The 15,892-nt window shown below is 41.8% G+C and overlaps 1 protein-coding gene across 1 annotated transcript in view; it reads left to right on the top strand.

Annotated features, from left to right (window-relative positions):
• The first annotated feature begins 645 nt into the window (after window positions 1–645).
• Window positions 646–15,892, top strand: part of LOC140733546 (uncharacterized) — an 85,357-nt gene continuing 70,110 nt past the window's right edge. Inside the window, exon 1 of the mRNA XM_073057009.1 lies at window positions 646–1,272. Coding sequence (XP_072913110.1) covers window positions 967–1,272 — 306 coding nt within the window. The 5' untranslated portion in view covers window positions 646–966. The remainder of the gene's footprint in view (window positions 1,273–15,892) is intronic.

Here is a 15,892-nt window from a genome sequence, read left to right on the forward strand (position 1 = left end):
TTCAATATCAATTAGAGATGCGTTTCAAATCTATAACATAGTAACAATGCAATTGAGGTATTTTGCAGGTGTGGGCGGTGTGTTAACGGAACAATTGTTTTATATATGACAGCGCACTATTCTCTTATGCAGCTTCTACACGTACATTTGTAGTTGATACATGAATCAATGCACAAGAAATGTACAGCAAGATGCTTCTGTACATACAATGAGGACAAGTTGTAATTTTTTTCTAAGTATAAAATATTCCGCCGAAGCCTCTCCCCGAAACGCCTAGAATAAGATCAATCTCTTTCCCTGTGACTGGTTGTCAGTTAACCGCTCTCGTTTTGAAACGTAATCTACCTTTATTTTTGCAATTTTGCGGAAGTAATTCGCACACGGCAATTAACTCGATTAAATTGTATTGCCCGATACTGGGGCCAGTTCCCAAAGCTGAGGTGTTCATCCTCCGTGTATTAGGCAATAAGCAAGTTACACTGTGTAATCTGAAGTCAATCACGGGGGGAGGGGAGGGGTAATAGGTGGTGGGGTGCTAAAATGAAGGCAGTCGATTGCAATCGTCCAATCAACATTACTAACACGTAAAGCTATGGAAATAATCACTCCTCCCCGAATGGATATTGCCCCCCCCCCCTAATTTAGTTAATCCACAAACACTGACAGCCTAGTCCGCTCCTGCTATTACTATGTGCGCTCTGCCAGCCTGCAATCAAGCTTTAACTTGAAATGTGTTTTGAGCGATTTGATCTTCCATGGCCACCGTCACGTTTACAGTAGCACGCCGAACTTAAAGCATTGCAGGAAGAAAAGTTTGTGTAGCCCGTGTGAAAGTGAAGCTTCGCTTTGTGTCGGCTCCCGAGGCTGACAGGGGTTTCTGCCCGGCCGCCCGGGGCTCGCGTTCAAATCTGGAGCACACGGCGGCCCGTGGGCCGGTCCACTCGCTCCACTGTCGGGTGCCTCGCCATGCTGGAGCCGCTCTCTCGCTGGCTGCAGGTGCTGTCGCTGCGAGGCAGGGAGTTGCTGTTCGGAGGCGGTCTCTCGGATCCCGCGCTCGTTGCCTTGCCCGCGATCGCTCTCAGCCTGCTGGTAGGTGTGGTGCTCCTGGTTGTTGTTGTTTTCGTGCAGGGTCGAGGCCACCATGCTGCCGCCAGTGCCAGCAAGGCCCTGCCCATCGACCAGCATCTGCTGCTGGAGACATCCGCAGCTTCTTGGAAGAAACCGAAACAGCACGAAGAGCCGAAGAAGAAAAAGAGGAAGGAGAAGGCTAAGGTAAAATACTGAAGGGAAGAATGGGACGGGGAGGCGGGGTGCGTGTGGCGATCAGTAACAGCGTGAACGGGATCATTTTCAAAGCAGCAGCTGAACAATAAGTCTGTACCGGGTCATTCTCAGAACCGCGAGTTAAACAAAAACAAACCAGTATTGCATTTCCGTGATGATGGAACTTTTAAGATACTGCGTTCATGGTAGATAGAAATGGCGTTTCTAATCAATGCAATGTAACAGTCCTTCACAATGGGACAGGATTAATCGAAAAGCAAAAAGAAACCGCAGATGCTGTAAGCCCCGAAACGACAACACAATGCTGGAATTATTCAGCAGGTCAGGCAACACACGCGGAGGGAGAGCAAAGCGGAGTTGCCGTTTCGAGTCGATGACCTCTCGTTAGAAACGCTAATTTTACTAACGATCTTCGACCCGAAAGGCAAACTTTGCCCCTCTTTCCACAGATGCTAACGGACTCGCTGAGTGTTTCCAGTATTTTCTGCTATTGTTTCAGTTTTACTACAGTTTAGATTTTCATATTGTCGGGCCCGACAAACCTTTCCTGTTTTCTATTACAGTCTTGTGTGTATATTTACAAAAAAACCCAACTTATTTCGAAGTGTATGGCATGATTCTTTTCCGGATAGTGGCATTTATGGTATATTGCCATTAAAAAACACCAGTTTTTGATGCTAGACTTATGTTGATTCTATAAAAATAAATTGCCAGCTCTGGGAATACTGCCTGGCTCCTTTTGGATTCCTACTAAAATTTACCATGGACGAGGCCTCTGCACTTCAGCAGCCTTTGACCCTGATATAATTAATATACACTTGTATGTGCGGGAGAAGAGATCCATCACACTCAGATAGTGATCAGAAACTGATTAATATTTTATGCTAATGTCATACTGTTATTTACTCATTTTCCTCATTTGAAAAACACATTTTCATTCAGGAACACGGCATAGGGAGTCAGCATGTGTAGGACTAATTTACCCTAGAGAGCTGACTCAGCTTATCACTGAGGCCAAATGCCATTGCTAATTTTACCAGCTGCTATATTTTACCAAGTAATTACTAATTCATGTATAGGGGTTTCTCTTTCTCTCCCCCCTCCCCACCCGCCATTCAGCATATATATCAGAAGCACTGTCTCCAGTGTTGTCAAAAATGCCTCCCAACCTTCCCTTAATCTTTTTGACTTCCTGCATCAGGCAGGAGGTACCGCAGCATAAGTATCAGAGCTTCTTCCCCCAGGCTGTTAAACTTCTTAACACCTTCTTGCCACCCAGCACGTGTATACTCTGTTTGAATGCCCTGCCACCTCTTCCTCCCCCACACCCTGCCCCACTTCCCAACTCACACACTCTCTTATCCCACTTTTCATCTTTTATTGCTGCCATTTCATACATTAATACAACTGCTAGCTCAATTATAATAGTGCCAGTAACATTATACTGCCTTACATAAACATGTTCTTTGCACTCTTTTGTCAACCTGTCAATCTTCAGGCAATGGCACTCAGACTTGTGCTAGTATTATGGCTATATGTGCTGAATCATAACTGTATATGCTGTGTGTGACTATATATGCTATGCTTTGCATCTTGGACCCAAAACAACACAGTTTCATTTGTATATGGTTGAATGATAATAAACGTGAACTTGAAGTTGATATTTCAGCTATTATAAAGCTACATTTTGTTTGTGAAATTGTGGTAAATGTATCTTTAAATACATACGACTAGAACTCTGAAGTCTTTCTATGATGTGCTCTTGCTAAAGTCACGTGGTTATTAAACAGGAGAACTGTTTTCATTCTTGTCATTCTACCCCAGTGCACTTTGTAGAAAACAGTGTTACTAAAAAAAAAGTGCAAGCCAGTCAAGGCTGACCCGCAGGGAGTCGACTGATGGTTCCCACCCTGGGGTCCATGGGCCCCTTGGTTAATGGTAGAGGTTCACAGCATAAAGAGAGTTGGGAACCCCAGGTCGAGATAGAATTTGAATATATTTCCATATATTATCCAATCTACATTATAAAGCAGCCACATAATTTATCAGCTGTATTTATTGAATAGTAGTTTATTTTAAACCTTTAAACTAAGTATTTTTTCATTTTGGTATCTAATTTAGCATTCAACTAATCCTTGTCAGAACTGTGTTAACCACCTGCAAAGTAATGTTCCTCAGATATTATTGTAATAATTAATATTTCCACTGCTTGAAATGGTTTGGCAAATAGTATAATGCATAGATGGGGATGTGGAAAGTATATGAACAGGAAAAACAAGATCAATATGTTGATAAAAGACCATAGTGCCTTTTGTCCTATTGGCAACTCCAAAGCAGTTTATAGCCAATGAACCACTGTCATTAAATCTATCTAATATTGGAAATCCAACAGCAACCATTGCATGTAGGAGTCATCTGCAAACAGCAGTGTGATTATTTATCACTCCTTGATGATAATTTGCCCAGGATGTGTCTCTTGCTCTTTACTGTAGTCAGTTATGATTTTTTAAAACTTTCATCTGAGAAAATAGAAAAGACTTTTGTCAGCATCTTAGTACAATCAACAGTGCAGAACTCCATCACCATTCTTTGAAGTTATAGCTGTTTAAAGCTAAGCAGCAGCTTCTGAAGTTGATTTAAGACCAGCCAGCTTAATACTTTGCTGCATTTCATTCATCATAGTTGCAGAAGATAAATAAAATGAGAGAATTTTAATCTTAATTGCTTGAACTGTGTATGAATATTTGCTCTCATAATCTACTAATCTAAATTTGAGAATTGAAGTTGTGATCTCTGGAAAAAAAATCTATTTTCTTCTCTAATGAGAGGAAACCATGTAACAATGGACTCAATTCCTCCAGAGTTTATACAGATGTGCAATATCTAGCAAAACAGATAAAAGTTGTAAATAATTCTGTAATTTCATGTTTTATATTTTGATTTAGGTTTTCTCTTAGATAGATAGATAGATAGATACTTTATTCATCCCCATGGGGAAATTCAACTTTTTTTCCAATGTCCCATACACTTGTTGTAGCAAAACTAATTACATACAATACTTAACTCAGTAAAAAATATGATATGCATCTAAATCACTATCTCAAAAAGCATTAATAATAGCTTTTAAAAAGTTCTTAAGTCCTGGCGGTAGAATTGTAAAGCCTAATGGCATTGGGGAGTATTGACCTCTTCATCCTGTCTGAGGAGCATTGCATCGATAGTAACCTGTCGCTGAAACTGCTTCTCTGTCTCTGGATGGTGGTATGTAGAGGATGTTCAGAGTTATCCATAATTGACCGTAGCCTACTCAGCGCCCTTCGCTCAGCTACCGATGTTAAACTCTCGAGTACTTTGCCCACGACAGAGCCCGCCTTCCTTACCAGCTTATTAAGACGTGAGGCGTCCCTCTTCTTAATGCTTCCTCCCCAACACGCCACCACAAAGAAGAGGGCGCTCTCCACAACTGACCTATAGAACATCTTCAGCATCTCACTACAGACATTGAATGACGCCAACCTTCTTAGGAAGTACAGTCGACTCTGTGCCTTCCTGCACAAGGCATCTGTGTTGGCATCTTGTGCGTCTGTGTTATAATTGTTCTTGTTAAATGACTGCTAAATGTTAATGTGAGCTGTTCTGTAACTGAAGCCATCTACACAAGCAATTCTACAATCCAAGTAGCAGGCTAGTCTGATTTTCTCTTTGTAATTGGACCCTCTCATAATATCTGAACCCTCCTGGAATACTGTGGCTTTGTTTCCAATTCCATGATCACCCTGGCCCTCTAAATCACATTGCTTTCTCCCCACCTCAAGATCTGTTGGCTCTTACCAGCGTTTGGGCTATTGGCTTGTCTGAGTCATTTCCTGCATCTGCTGTCTGCATCCCCCCTTCCCCCTGAATGTGAACACCAAGGACACAATGGGAGAGCTTTACAGTATCGTCAGCTCTCTACAAAACAAACATCCAGATGGTCTCGTGTTTGTTGGAAACTTCAATCATGTTAGCCTGCAGGACCTTTTACCCATATTCCCCCAACATGTCAGCACAGCCACTAGGGAAACGAAGAGACAGGAGCACATATATACAAAGAGACGCGATTCTTACAAAGCCATCTCATACCCACATCTTGGCCTCTCTGACCGCATCTCCATAATAATAATGCCAGCATACCAGTTGCTGCTGAAAATGGAGAAACCAGACAAGAAAACCCATTGCTGTATGGCCTAATGAGGCAATCTTTATGATTCAGGCAACACATACAAAATGCTGGAGGAACTTGGCAGTCCTGGCAACATCTGTGGAAAAGAGGAAGTAGTCGATGTTTTGGGCCAGTACCCTTCAGCAGGACCGGGGGTGGGGGGTGGGGGGGAGGATATGAAGTTAGACAAGAAGGTATTCATCCTCCCCTCTCCCCACCTTCTGGCTTCAACTCCTCATCTTCTCCCCACTCTTCACATCGGAGGCACAGCATTGGAAGCTGCAAGCAGTTTTAAACTCCTGGGCGTGTACATCGGGCACAACCTCCCATGGCCTCAGAACATATTCCACACAGTCAGTAAAGCTCACCAACACTTCTACTTTCTGAGGTTGCTGCAAAGAAATGGACTACGCACATCTTTACCCATGTCATTGTACAGATGTGCAGTAGAGAGCATTCTAACAAGTAGCATCACCACGTGGTAGGGAAATTGCACTGTAGCAGACAGGGACATTCTATGATGGGTGGTCAGAACTGCCCAACGCATCACTGGCACCAGCCTACCTGCCATCAAGGACCTGTGTGCAGAAAGGTGGCGGAAAAGGGCAAGTAACATCATGAAGGATCCCACCCACCCTGCTTATGGACTGTTTGTTCCACTCCCATCAGGGAGGAAGCAATGCAGCATCCACGGCAAATCACCAGACTCAAAAACTGTTAGTTTCCCCAAGTAGTAAGGCTGATCAACACCTTCACCCAATAACTCACCCTCCACCACCACTACTTTATCATTTCTTGTCAGCCATCTCATGTACAGACACTGCTGTGCGTAGCATCACTTTATGGACATACAATCAATGTATAATGAAGTTAACTTTTGTATTTATACTTGTGCTTTTTTATTATTGTGTTCATTATCTTATTGGGTTTTTTTTTGTGCTGCAACGGATCCTGAGTAACAATTATTCCATTCTCCTTTGTTCTTGTTTACTGGAAATAACATTAAACAATATCGAATCTTGAAGACAGTGACCTAATATCATCAACCTGTTGAGTTCTCTGATGGGAACATTGTAAATTAAAACTGGGAATATACTTTTTAATCTTATATTGGAAATACCACCTTAGTGAAAATCAAGACCCAGTGCTCCTCTCATAACTAAACTTATCAAGGTGCACATGATAAGGAAAGCTTATCACAATACTTAAAGGCTGTTGTAATGTATGATGGTGACAGACTATTAGCTAACTGTCTTTACTTCACACTGCTTATCAATGGAGTTGGTGATAAAACTCAAGATTCGGTGGCAATGACTCAATAGCTACCCTCATAATTTTATTGGATTGAAACATTGCTTTCTGAAGATTGGAGAATTATATGCAGCAACCACTACCTACACATTATAAATACAAGTAATTGGTAGGATTCACACAAATGTTGGTTAAGTATATTTGCATAATTCACAAGGACTTTTAGAGGACCTTAAAATATGTAATTATTGGAGGAACTTCTTAACATGGGAATTTCCGATTGTATTGAATATCCCAAGTGAGAACTTTTAACCTTTCAGATGCAGCAGAATTAGGAGAGAATGGGATAGATAGACATAATTTTAAAAGAGGATTTGAATTATTTATTCTGTGGCCGAGAACCCATTGCCTTTTCAGTGCACTTCCTCTTAAGTTTAGTATGAATTACTCTTAGCTCAGACATTATGCTGAAGATCCTTTGTGGTCCTGTGGCAGATCCTCTGCTTGAATCATGCAAAGCTATTCATTTAAGGATTGATCTAGGCAATCTGTATGCAAATTCCCTTTCTCAAGAACCTGCTGAGTGATCTGACTATTGGTAATGGTTTGCAAAATCTATTTCTCACTGTGTCATGTCAGTCTGAGACAATGGTAATAGTAAACTAATTGGCAGTTCTGAATCTCCCTTTAGGTTCTAAGCTACAGATTTCCTATGGAATCAACAATAAAAATATTGTGTTTTGACATTAATGTTCAGATGGTTGTGGAGCCATTATTATTTCCTTGCAAGAATATGTGGTTTAGAAATCTGCAGAATTTCTAGTCTCTGGTGAGAGTACATCCTCGATTTGATTATAAAATGTTTTAAGTTCGATGAATCGCATGGTCTTTCTGACACTACAATAGTTAGGTAAAGTTTTGGAGAATTGGTGCTGCACGGATCAATTTGTAAATCAGATTTAGTATTTAGTGTCAGTGATATGTAATTTTTCACAAGCCGTTACACAATACCCACACCATCTTTAAAAATCTCAGTCGCTCATAAGCCCGTACAATATAGTTAATATTGTCAGTTACATTAGATTTTTTGAATTGATTGACCATATGCAGATGATGAAATAAGGGATTATTTTTAGTTGAATGTACAAAAGCAAATTACTCATAATTGGCTTGGAAATAATCAACCAAAATGTCTACTGATCTACCTGGTATCAACATTGCAAATTTGCTACATTATCACCGGTTGTAAAATACATCACCTACTAGAATAAGACCATAAGATATAGGAGCAGAAGTAGGCCATTTGGCCCATTGAGTCTGTTCCATCATGGACTGATTCAATCATGGGCTGATCCAGTCATCCCTTCACCCCATACCCTCTGATGCCCTGGCTAATCAAGAACCTATCTATCTCTGCCTTAAATACACCCAATGACTTGGCCTCCACAGCCGCTAATGGCAACAGATTCCACAGATTTACCACCCTCTGACTAAAGCAGTTTCTCCGTATCTCTGGTCTAAATGAATGTCCTTCAATCCTGAAGTCGTGCCCTCTTGTCCTAGACTCCCCTACCATGGGAAATAGCTTTGCCATATCTAATCTGTTCAGGCCTTTTAACATTTGGAATGTTTCTATGAGATCCCCCGTCATTCTCCTGAACCCCAGGGAATACAGCCCAAGAGCTGCCAGATGTTCCACATACAGTAATCCTTTCATTCCTGGAATCATTATCGTGAATCTTCTCTGAACCCTTTCCAATGTCAATATGTTCTTTCTAAAATAAGGAGCCGAAAACTGCACACAATACTCCAAGTGTGGTCTCACGAGTGCCTTATAGAGCCTCAACATCACATCCGCCTTCACCACCGACTCAACCTGGAGGTTAACCTTCAGGGTATCCTGCACAAGGTCTCCCAAGTCCCTTTGCATCTCTGCATTTTGAATTCTCTCCCCATCTAAATAATAGTCTGCCCATTTATTTCTTCCACCAAAGTGCATAGCCATACACTTTCCAACATTGTATTTCATTTGCCACTTCTTTGTCCATTCCCCTAAACTATCTAAGTCTCTCTGCAGTCTCTCTGTTTCCTCAACACTACCCGCTCCTCCACCTATCTTTGTATCATCGGCAAATTTAGCCACAACTCCATTAATCCATAGATTAAAACATACATTGTAAAAAGCAGCGGTCCCAACACCGACCCCTGTGGAACTCCACTGTTAACCAGCAGCCAGCCAGAATAGGATCTCTTTATTCCCACTCTCTGTTTTCTGCCGATCAGCCAATGTTTCACCCATGCTAGTAACCCCCCTGTAATTCCATGGGCTCTTATCTTGCTAAGTAGCCTCATGTGCAGCACCTTGTCAAAGGATTCTGAAAATCCAAGTACACCACATCTACTGCATCTCCTTTGTCTACCCTGCTTGTAATTTCCTCAAAAAAATTGCTGTAGGTTTGTCAGGATTTTCCTTTCAGGAAACCATGCTGGCTTTGGCCTGTCTTGTCATGTGCCTCCAGCTATTCTGTAATTTCATCCCTAACAAATTGATTCAAACAACTTCCTCACCACTGATGTCAGGCTAACTGGTCTATAGTTTCCTTTCTGTTGCCTCCCATCCTTCCTAAATAGCAGATAACATTTGAAATTTCCCAGTCATCTGATATAGTGCCAGAATCTATCGATTCTTGAAAGATCATCGTTAATGGCTCTGCAATCTCTCCAGCTACTTCCTTCAGAACCCAAAGGTGCATCCCATCAGGTCCAGGAGATTTATCCACCCTCAGACCATTATGCTTCCTGAGCACCTTCTCAGTCGTAATTTTCACTGCACATACTTCATTTCCCTGACATTCTTGAATGTCCGGTATACTACAGACGACTTCCATCATGCAGACTGATGCAAAATACACAGTCAGTTCCTTTTCCATCCTGCATCTCTCATTACAATATCTCTAGCGTCATTTTCTATCTAGCCTCAACTCTCTTTTACCCTTTATATACTTAAAAAAAGCTCTTAGTATCTTCTTTGATATTAGTCGCCAGCTTCCTTTCATAATTTATCTTTTCCCTCCTAATGACCTTTAGTTTCTTTCCGCAAGTTTTTAAAAGCTTCCCAATCCTCCATCTTCCCACTATCTTTGGCTTCCTTGTATGCACTCTCTTTTGCTTTTACTTTTGCTCTGACTTCACTTGTCAGCCACGGTAGTGTCCTTCCATTCAAAAATTTCTTCTTATTTGAAATGTATCTGTCTTGCCCTTCCCTCATTTTTCACAGAAACCCCAGCCATTGCTGCTCTGCTGTCCTTCCTGCTAGTGTCCCTTTCCAGTCAACTTTGGTCAGTTCCCCTCTCATGCCATTGTCATTTCCTTTATTACACTGAAATACCAACACATTGGAATTTAGTTTCTCCTCAGATTTCAAAGTGAACTCATCATATTGTGATCACTGTTCCCTAAGGGTTCCTTAACCTTAAGCTCTCTTATCACCCCCGGATCATTGCACAACACCTAATCCAGCACAGCCGATCCCTTAGTGGACTCAACAACCTGTTATAAAAAGCCATCCCTTAGACATTCTACAAATTCTCTGTCTTAAGGTCCAGTACTGGCCTGGTTTTCCCAATCCACTTTCATATTAAAATCTCCACCGATTATCATGACGTTGCCTTTCTGGCAGGCCTTTTCTATCTCCTGCCGTAATTTGTAATCCACATCCTGGCTGCTGTTTGGAGGCCTGTAAACAACTGCCATTAGGGTCCTTTTACCCTTGTCATTTCTTAACCCAACTCATAGAGACTCTACACCTTCCAATCCTATGTCATCCCTTTCTAATGATTTAATATTATTTCTTATACATGGGGCCACACCACCCTCTCTGCCTACTAACCTATCTTTCTGATACACCGTATATCCTTAGATATTCAACTCCCAATGGCAGCCATCCTTTAGCTGAGTTTCAGAGATAACCACAACGTCGTATTTGCCAATCTGTAGCTGAATTTCAAGATTGTCCGGAATCACTAGTTCAAAATCCCACTGCGGCTGCTGGGAAATTTAAATTCAGTAAATGAAGTGGAAATAGAATAAAATCCAGAAATAAATTGGTCTCAGTAACAATAACCACGAATGTCATATGTCCATCTCATTCACTGTGTCCTATGAGGGAAAGAAATCTGCAATTTTGACCATGTTTAACTCCAGACCCACCATCATTGTTGACTAATAACCCATCCTTAGTTAATAGGCAGCAAGGATATGATTACAATGGGAAGGGTACAGAAGAGATTCATTTGGATGTTGCCTGAAAAGGAGGACTGTAGTTATAAGGAGAGATTAAACATGGGATTAATCTCACTGGAGTTCAGTGGACTGGGAGGTGAAGTGACGGGTTTATAATATTTTGAGGGGTATAGATGGTATAAGGATGAACTGAAGGAAATTTATATTAGGTAAGAAACGGTGTTGGATAGACTGTTGAGTCTGAAGGCTGATAAGTCCCCGGGACCTGATGGTCTGCATCCCAGGGTGGCTCTAGAAATCGTGGACACATTGGTAATCATTTTCCAATGTTCTATAGATTCAGGAACAGTTCCTGCTGATTGGAGGGTGGCTAATGTTGTCCCACTTTTCTAGAAAGGAGGAAACAGGGAATCATAGACCGGTTAGTCTGACGTCAGTGGTGGGAAAGATGCTGGAGTCAATTATAAAAGAGGAAATTACGACACATTTGGATAGCAGTAGAAGGATCAGTCCGAGTCAGCATGGATTTATGAAGGGAAAATCATGCTTAACTAATCTTCTGGTGTTTTTTGAGGATGTAACTATGAAAATGGACAAGGGAGAGCCAGTGGATGTAGTGTACCTGGACTTCCAGAAAGCTTTTGATAAAGTCCCACATAGGAGATTAGTGGGCAAAATTAGGGCACATGGTATTGGGGGCAGAGTACTGACATGGATTGAAAATTAGCTGGCTGACAGGAAACAAAGAGTAGCGATTAACGGGTCCCTTTCGGAATGGCAGGCTGTGACCAGTGAGGTACCACAAGGTTCGGTGCTGGGACCGCAGCTGTTTACAATATACATTAATGATTTAGATGAAGGGATTAAAAGTAACATTAGCAGATTTGATGATGACACAAAGCTGAGTGGCAGTGTGAAATGTCAGGAAGATGTTATGAGAATGCAGGGTGACTTGGACAAGGTTGGGTGAGTGGGCAAATGTATGGCAGATGCAGTTTAATGTGGATAAATGTGAGGTTATCCACTTTGGTGGCAAGAACAGGAAGACAGATTACTATCTAAATGGAGTCAAGTTAGGAAAAGGGGAAGTACAACGAGATCTAGGTGTTCTTGTACATCAGTCAATGAAAGCAAGCATGCAGGTACAGCAGGCAGTGAAGAAAGCTAATGGCATGCTGGCCTTTATAACAAGAGGAATTGAGTATAGGAGTAAAGAGGTCCTTCTGCAGCTGTACAGGGCCCTGGTGAGACCCTACCTGGAGTATTGTGTGCAGTTTTGGTCTCCAAATTTGAGGAAGGACATTCTTGCTATTGAGGGAGTGCAGCGTAGGTTCACAAGGTTAATTCCCGGAATGGCGGGACTGTCATATGTTGAAAGATTGAAGCAACTGGGCTTGTATACAATGGAATTTAGAAGGATGAGAGGGGATCTGATTGAAACATATAAGATTATTAAGGGATTGGACACACTGGAGGCAGGAAGCATGTTCCCGCTGATGGGTGAGTCCAGAACTAGAGGCCACAGTTTAAGAATAAGGGGTAGGCTATTTAGAACTGAGATGCAGAAAAACTTTTTCACCCAGAGAGTGTTGGATATGTGGAATGCTCTGCCCCAGAAGGCAGTGGAGGCCAAGTCTCTGGATGCATTCAAGAGAGAGTTAGATAGAGCTCTTATAGATAGCGGGGTCAAGGGATATGGGGAGAGGGCAGGAACGGGGTACTGATTGTGTATGATCAGCCATGATCACAGTGAATGGCGGTGCTGGCTAGAAGGGCCGAACGGCCTACTCCTGCACCTACTGTCTATTGTCTATTGAGGGGTATAGATGGTATAGTAGATCTGTGACTGGTGAGTCTAGAACTAGAAGGTGCAGGTTTAAAGAGAGAGGACAGCAATTTAAAAGAGAGCTGAAGGGTAGAGGGTGGTAAATACCTGGGTGGTGGGACCATTTGAGACCAGTTACTTGGATAGAACAAGCACGGGAGAATATGGGCCTAATGCAGGCAAAAGGGTTTAGACACCACGGTCAACATGGCCAAGGTGGGCAGAAAGGGACACCTTCTGTGATTCTTTGATTCCTATATGCAAGTCACTGTTATTGAGAAATACAGCAGTGAAATGGGCCCTTTGGACAGCCAACTCCATACTGACCATTTATCAGCGATTTGTGCTCATACTATCCCATCAACTCCTCTCAAGCTCTTCTACTCAACAACACACCACGCTGGCCTGCACAGGAGGAAACCAGAGCACACGGTCACGTGGGAATGTGCAAGCTCCACTGGGTCTCTGGTGCTTAAGAAGTAAATCCTAAATCAATGGCAGCATGTGTGTTGTCTGGTGTGATTCACATTCCTTCATAAAGCGTTATCACGCAAAGTGTGGCACTCTGATTTTGGGATAGAAGGCCAAAAGATGTGCTAAATTGAAAAGTTAATGTCCTAAAGGGGGTCAGACAGTTAAATGACTGGAGTGGGAATTCCAGAGCATAGAGTACCAACGGCTGAAAGCACAGCTGCCAGTCGTGAAGTGTGTGAAAACGTGATAGTGTAAACCAGAATTAACCAATGATCTAAGATCCAGAGTGTTGTGCTGGAGCTGATCACAGAGATGGGGAAGAAAGTCCACCAAATTTTCAAAATGCACGAGAGATAAATTTTTTTTTTAGCAATATTTGGAGACAATGTTTTCATTCTTTTTGCACCAAACTCTGGTATCCAGTCAAGAGAAGTTTTTTTTTGCAGAAGAAAGGCAGAGTTGTATGTTCATTTGCAATAAAGTGTTTCCTGTGATGGCACATTACTTTAATTGCAAAAGTGCATGCTGTGGGCAGATACCTATTAATATCCAGGCATGTTATTAAGTGCCCTCACAGATGCTTTTGCATAGTCATACTTTTATAGTGTCTTGTGCAGAAAAGCTTAAAACTCAGGGTGGTGAAATAATTCAAGATACCATAATGGTTAATGTAGTGCAATTCTATTATACACTGGGCATATTTGGTGTACTGTATTTTTAAAGTTCTGGTCCTGAGGCTATCATATTTCTCTTAAAGAATGTCTAGCATACACTGGATAAAAATCACATTTACTATTTCTCCCATTTCCACCACTTTTTTTTTACTTTACACCCCAGCCAAACATTTTAACTGCTTGTCTGAATGCAGTTCCACTGATTGTTTTCGGTACTTTATATGCAAGTCTGGAATATTATTGCCCACCGACTAGTTTGGCCATTAAAGTGTCACAGTTAAGATTAATTTTGTTTTGCTTTGTGTGGAAGATTTAGTCCGGCAATTGGTGAGAGACCAGTGCAAGTTTAAAATTACTAGCCTTCATTTCAGTAGTTTGCCCATTGAAAATGACAACTATGCACTTCTGGCAAGGACCGTGAACAGACTTGGCTGTCTAAGATGAGACATCCATAATGCCTGAGAATAAAATTTCCTGTTAAAAACTGGAAATTTGAAACAAGAATAAAACTTGCAAAGAACACTGTGCAAGTCAGGCAGAGTGTACAAAGAGAAACTGAGTTAACATGTCAGGTGGAAGAGACTTTGTCAGGGCTAAGAACGAGAGAAGATATTATAACAAGTTGCTAAATGGATGGTAGCATGAAAGAATCTCTCTAATAAGACAGTTAAAGGTTGCCATGGTAATAAGTTCAAGTTTATTATCATTTCAACTGTATACATGTATATTGCTGAACAAGATAATGTTCCTCCTGACCAGTGCTCACAACACAGTACGTATAACTCACAAACATTACCACAAATAAATCAACAGATAGCAAGGTGTATTTATGTCACAAGTTTAAAGTAAATTTTATTATCAGAGTACTTGTATGAGGGGTGATCATAAATCCTGAGCTGAAGTTGATAAACAGCATCCTGGCATACGAGGCACCATTTTCCAGGTGGGACAGGACGGAATGGAGGTCAATGGACCGATATGAGTGATGAGCAAACTGAAAAGGGTCCAGTGTAGCAGGAAAATGGGATTTAGTGTGATCTATAACCAGCTGCTCAAAGCACTTCTCCAGTGTCACTGGACGGTAGTCATTAAAGCAAAATACTGTTATCCTCTTGGATCCCGGAATGATGGTGACTGCTTTAAAGCCTGCGGCAACAGTTGACTGTTACAGAGAGATGTCGGAAGATGTCTGTTAGTGGGCTACATGGTCTCTCAGCAACTGAAAGGTTATGTTATAGGTCTCCACAGCTTTATGTGGGTTGACCCTTGTCAGGGCCTTTTTCCACATCTGTGGTGGCCAGGTTGTGTGCCTGCTTCACAGGGGTTCTTGTTGGGATGTTGTTCCGTACGTCAAACCATGTATCAAAGACATTCAGCCCACCAGGAAGAGAGGCTGTGGCGGAAACCATGTGATTAATAGGTTAATGAGCTGGGAGTGAGCAGGAGAAAATAAACAAAGGAACATGTAATAACTTTGAAGTGGAGAGCTATGGAACATGTCCACCAGATGAGACAGTGCTACTGCAGAGGTAAAAAACAGAGTCCCTATTACAAATGGATGACCTAGTCAGTTTGATACAGTGAACTACGTGAAGTTGTTGAATTTGATACTGAAGAAGGCGGCTGCAATGTATCTAGATGATGCTGGATCTTCAAACTCGTGTTAGGTGTTGTCATCAATGCAGCCGCCAACAGACACAATGCAGAGTGGGGCAGAAAATTAAAGTAGTAATGTAGTAAATCCGTCAAGGTCCTGGCAAACGAGACACTCGTCCATCCTAAGCTTGAGTATTGCGAGGCCATATGGGATCCCCATCAAGCTAACAATAAGAAGTCCATCAAAAAAATCCAACACTGTGCTGCTCGCTTTGTGCTAAACGACTACAGCAGGAAATCCAGTGTCACCAACATGCTCTCTAACCTTCAATGGGAACCACTTGA

The sequence above is a fragment of the Hemitrygon akajei genome, chromosome 9 (assembly GCF_048418815.1).
Source record: "Hemitrygon akajei chromosome 9, sHemAka1.3, whole genome shotgun sequence".
Taxonomy (NCBI): domain Eukaryota; kingdom Metazoa; phylum Chordata; class Chondrichthyes; order Myliobatiformes; family Dasyatidae; genus Hemitrygon; species Hemitrygon akajei.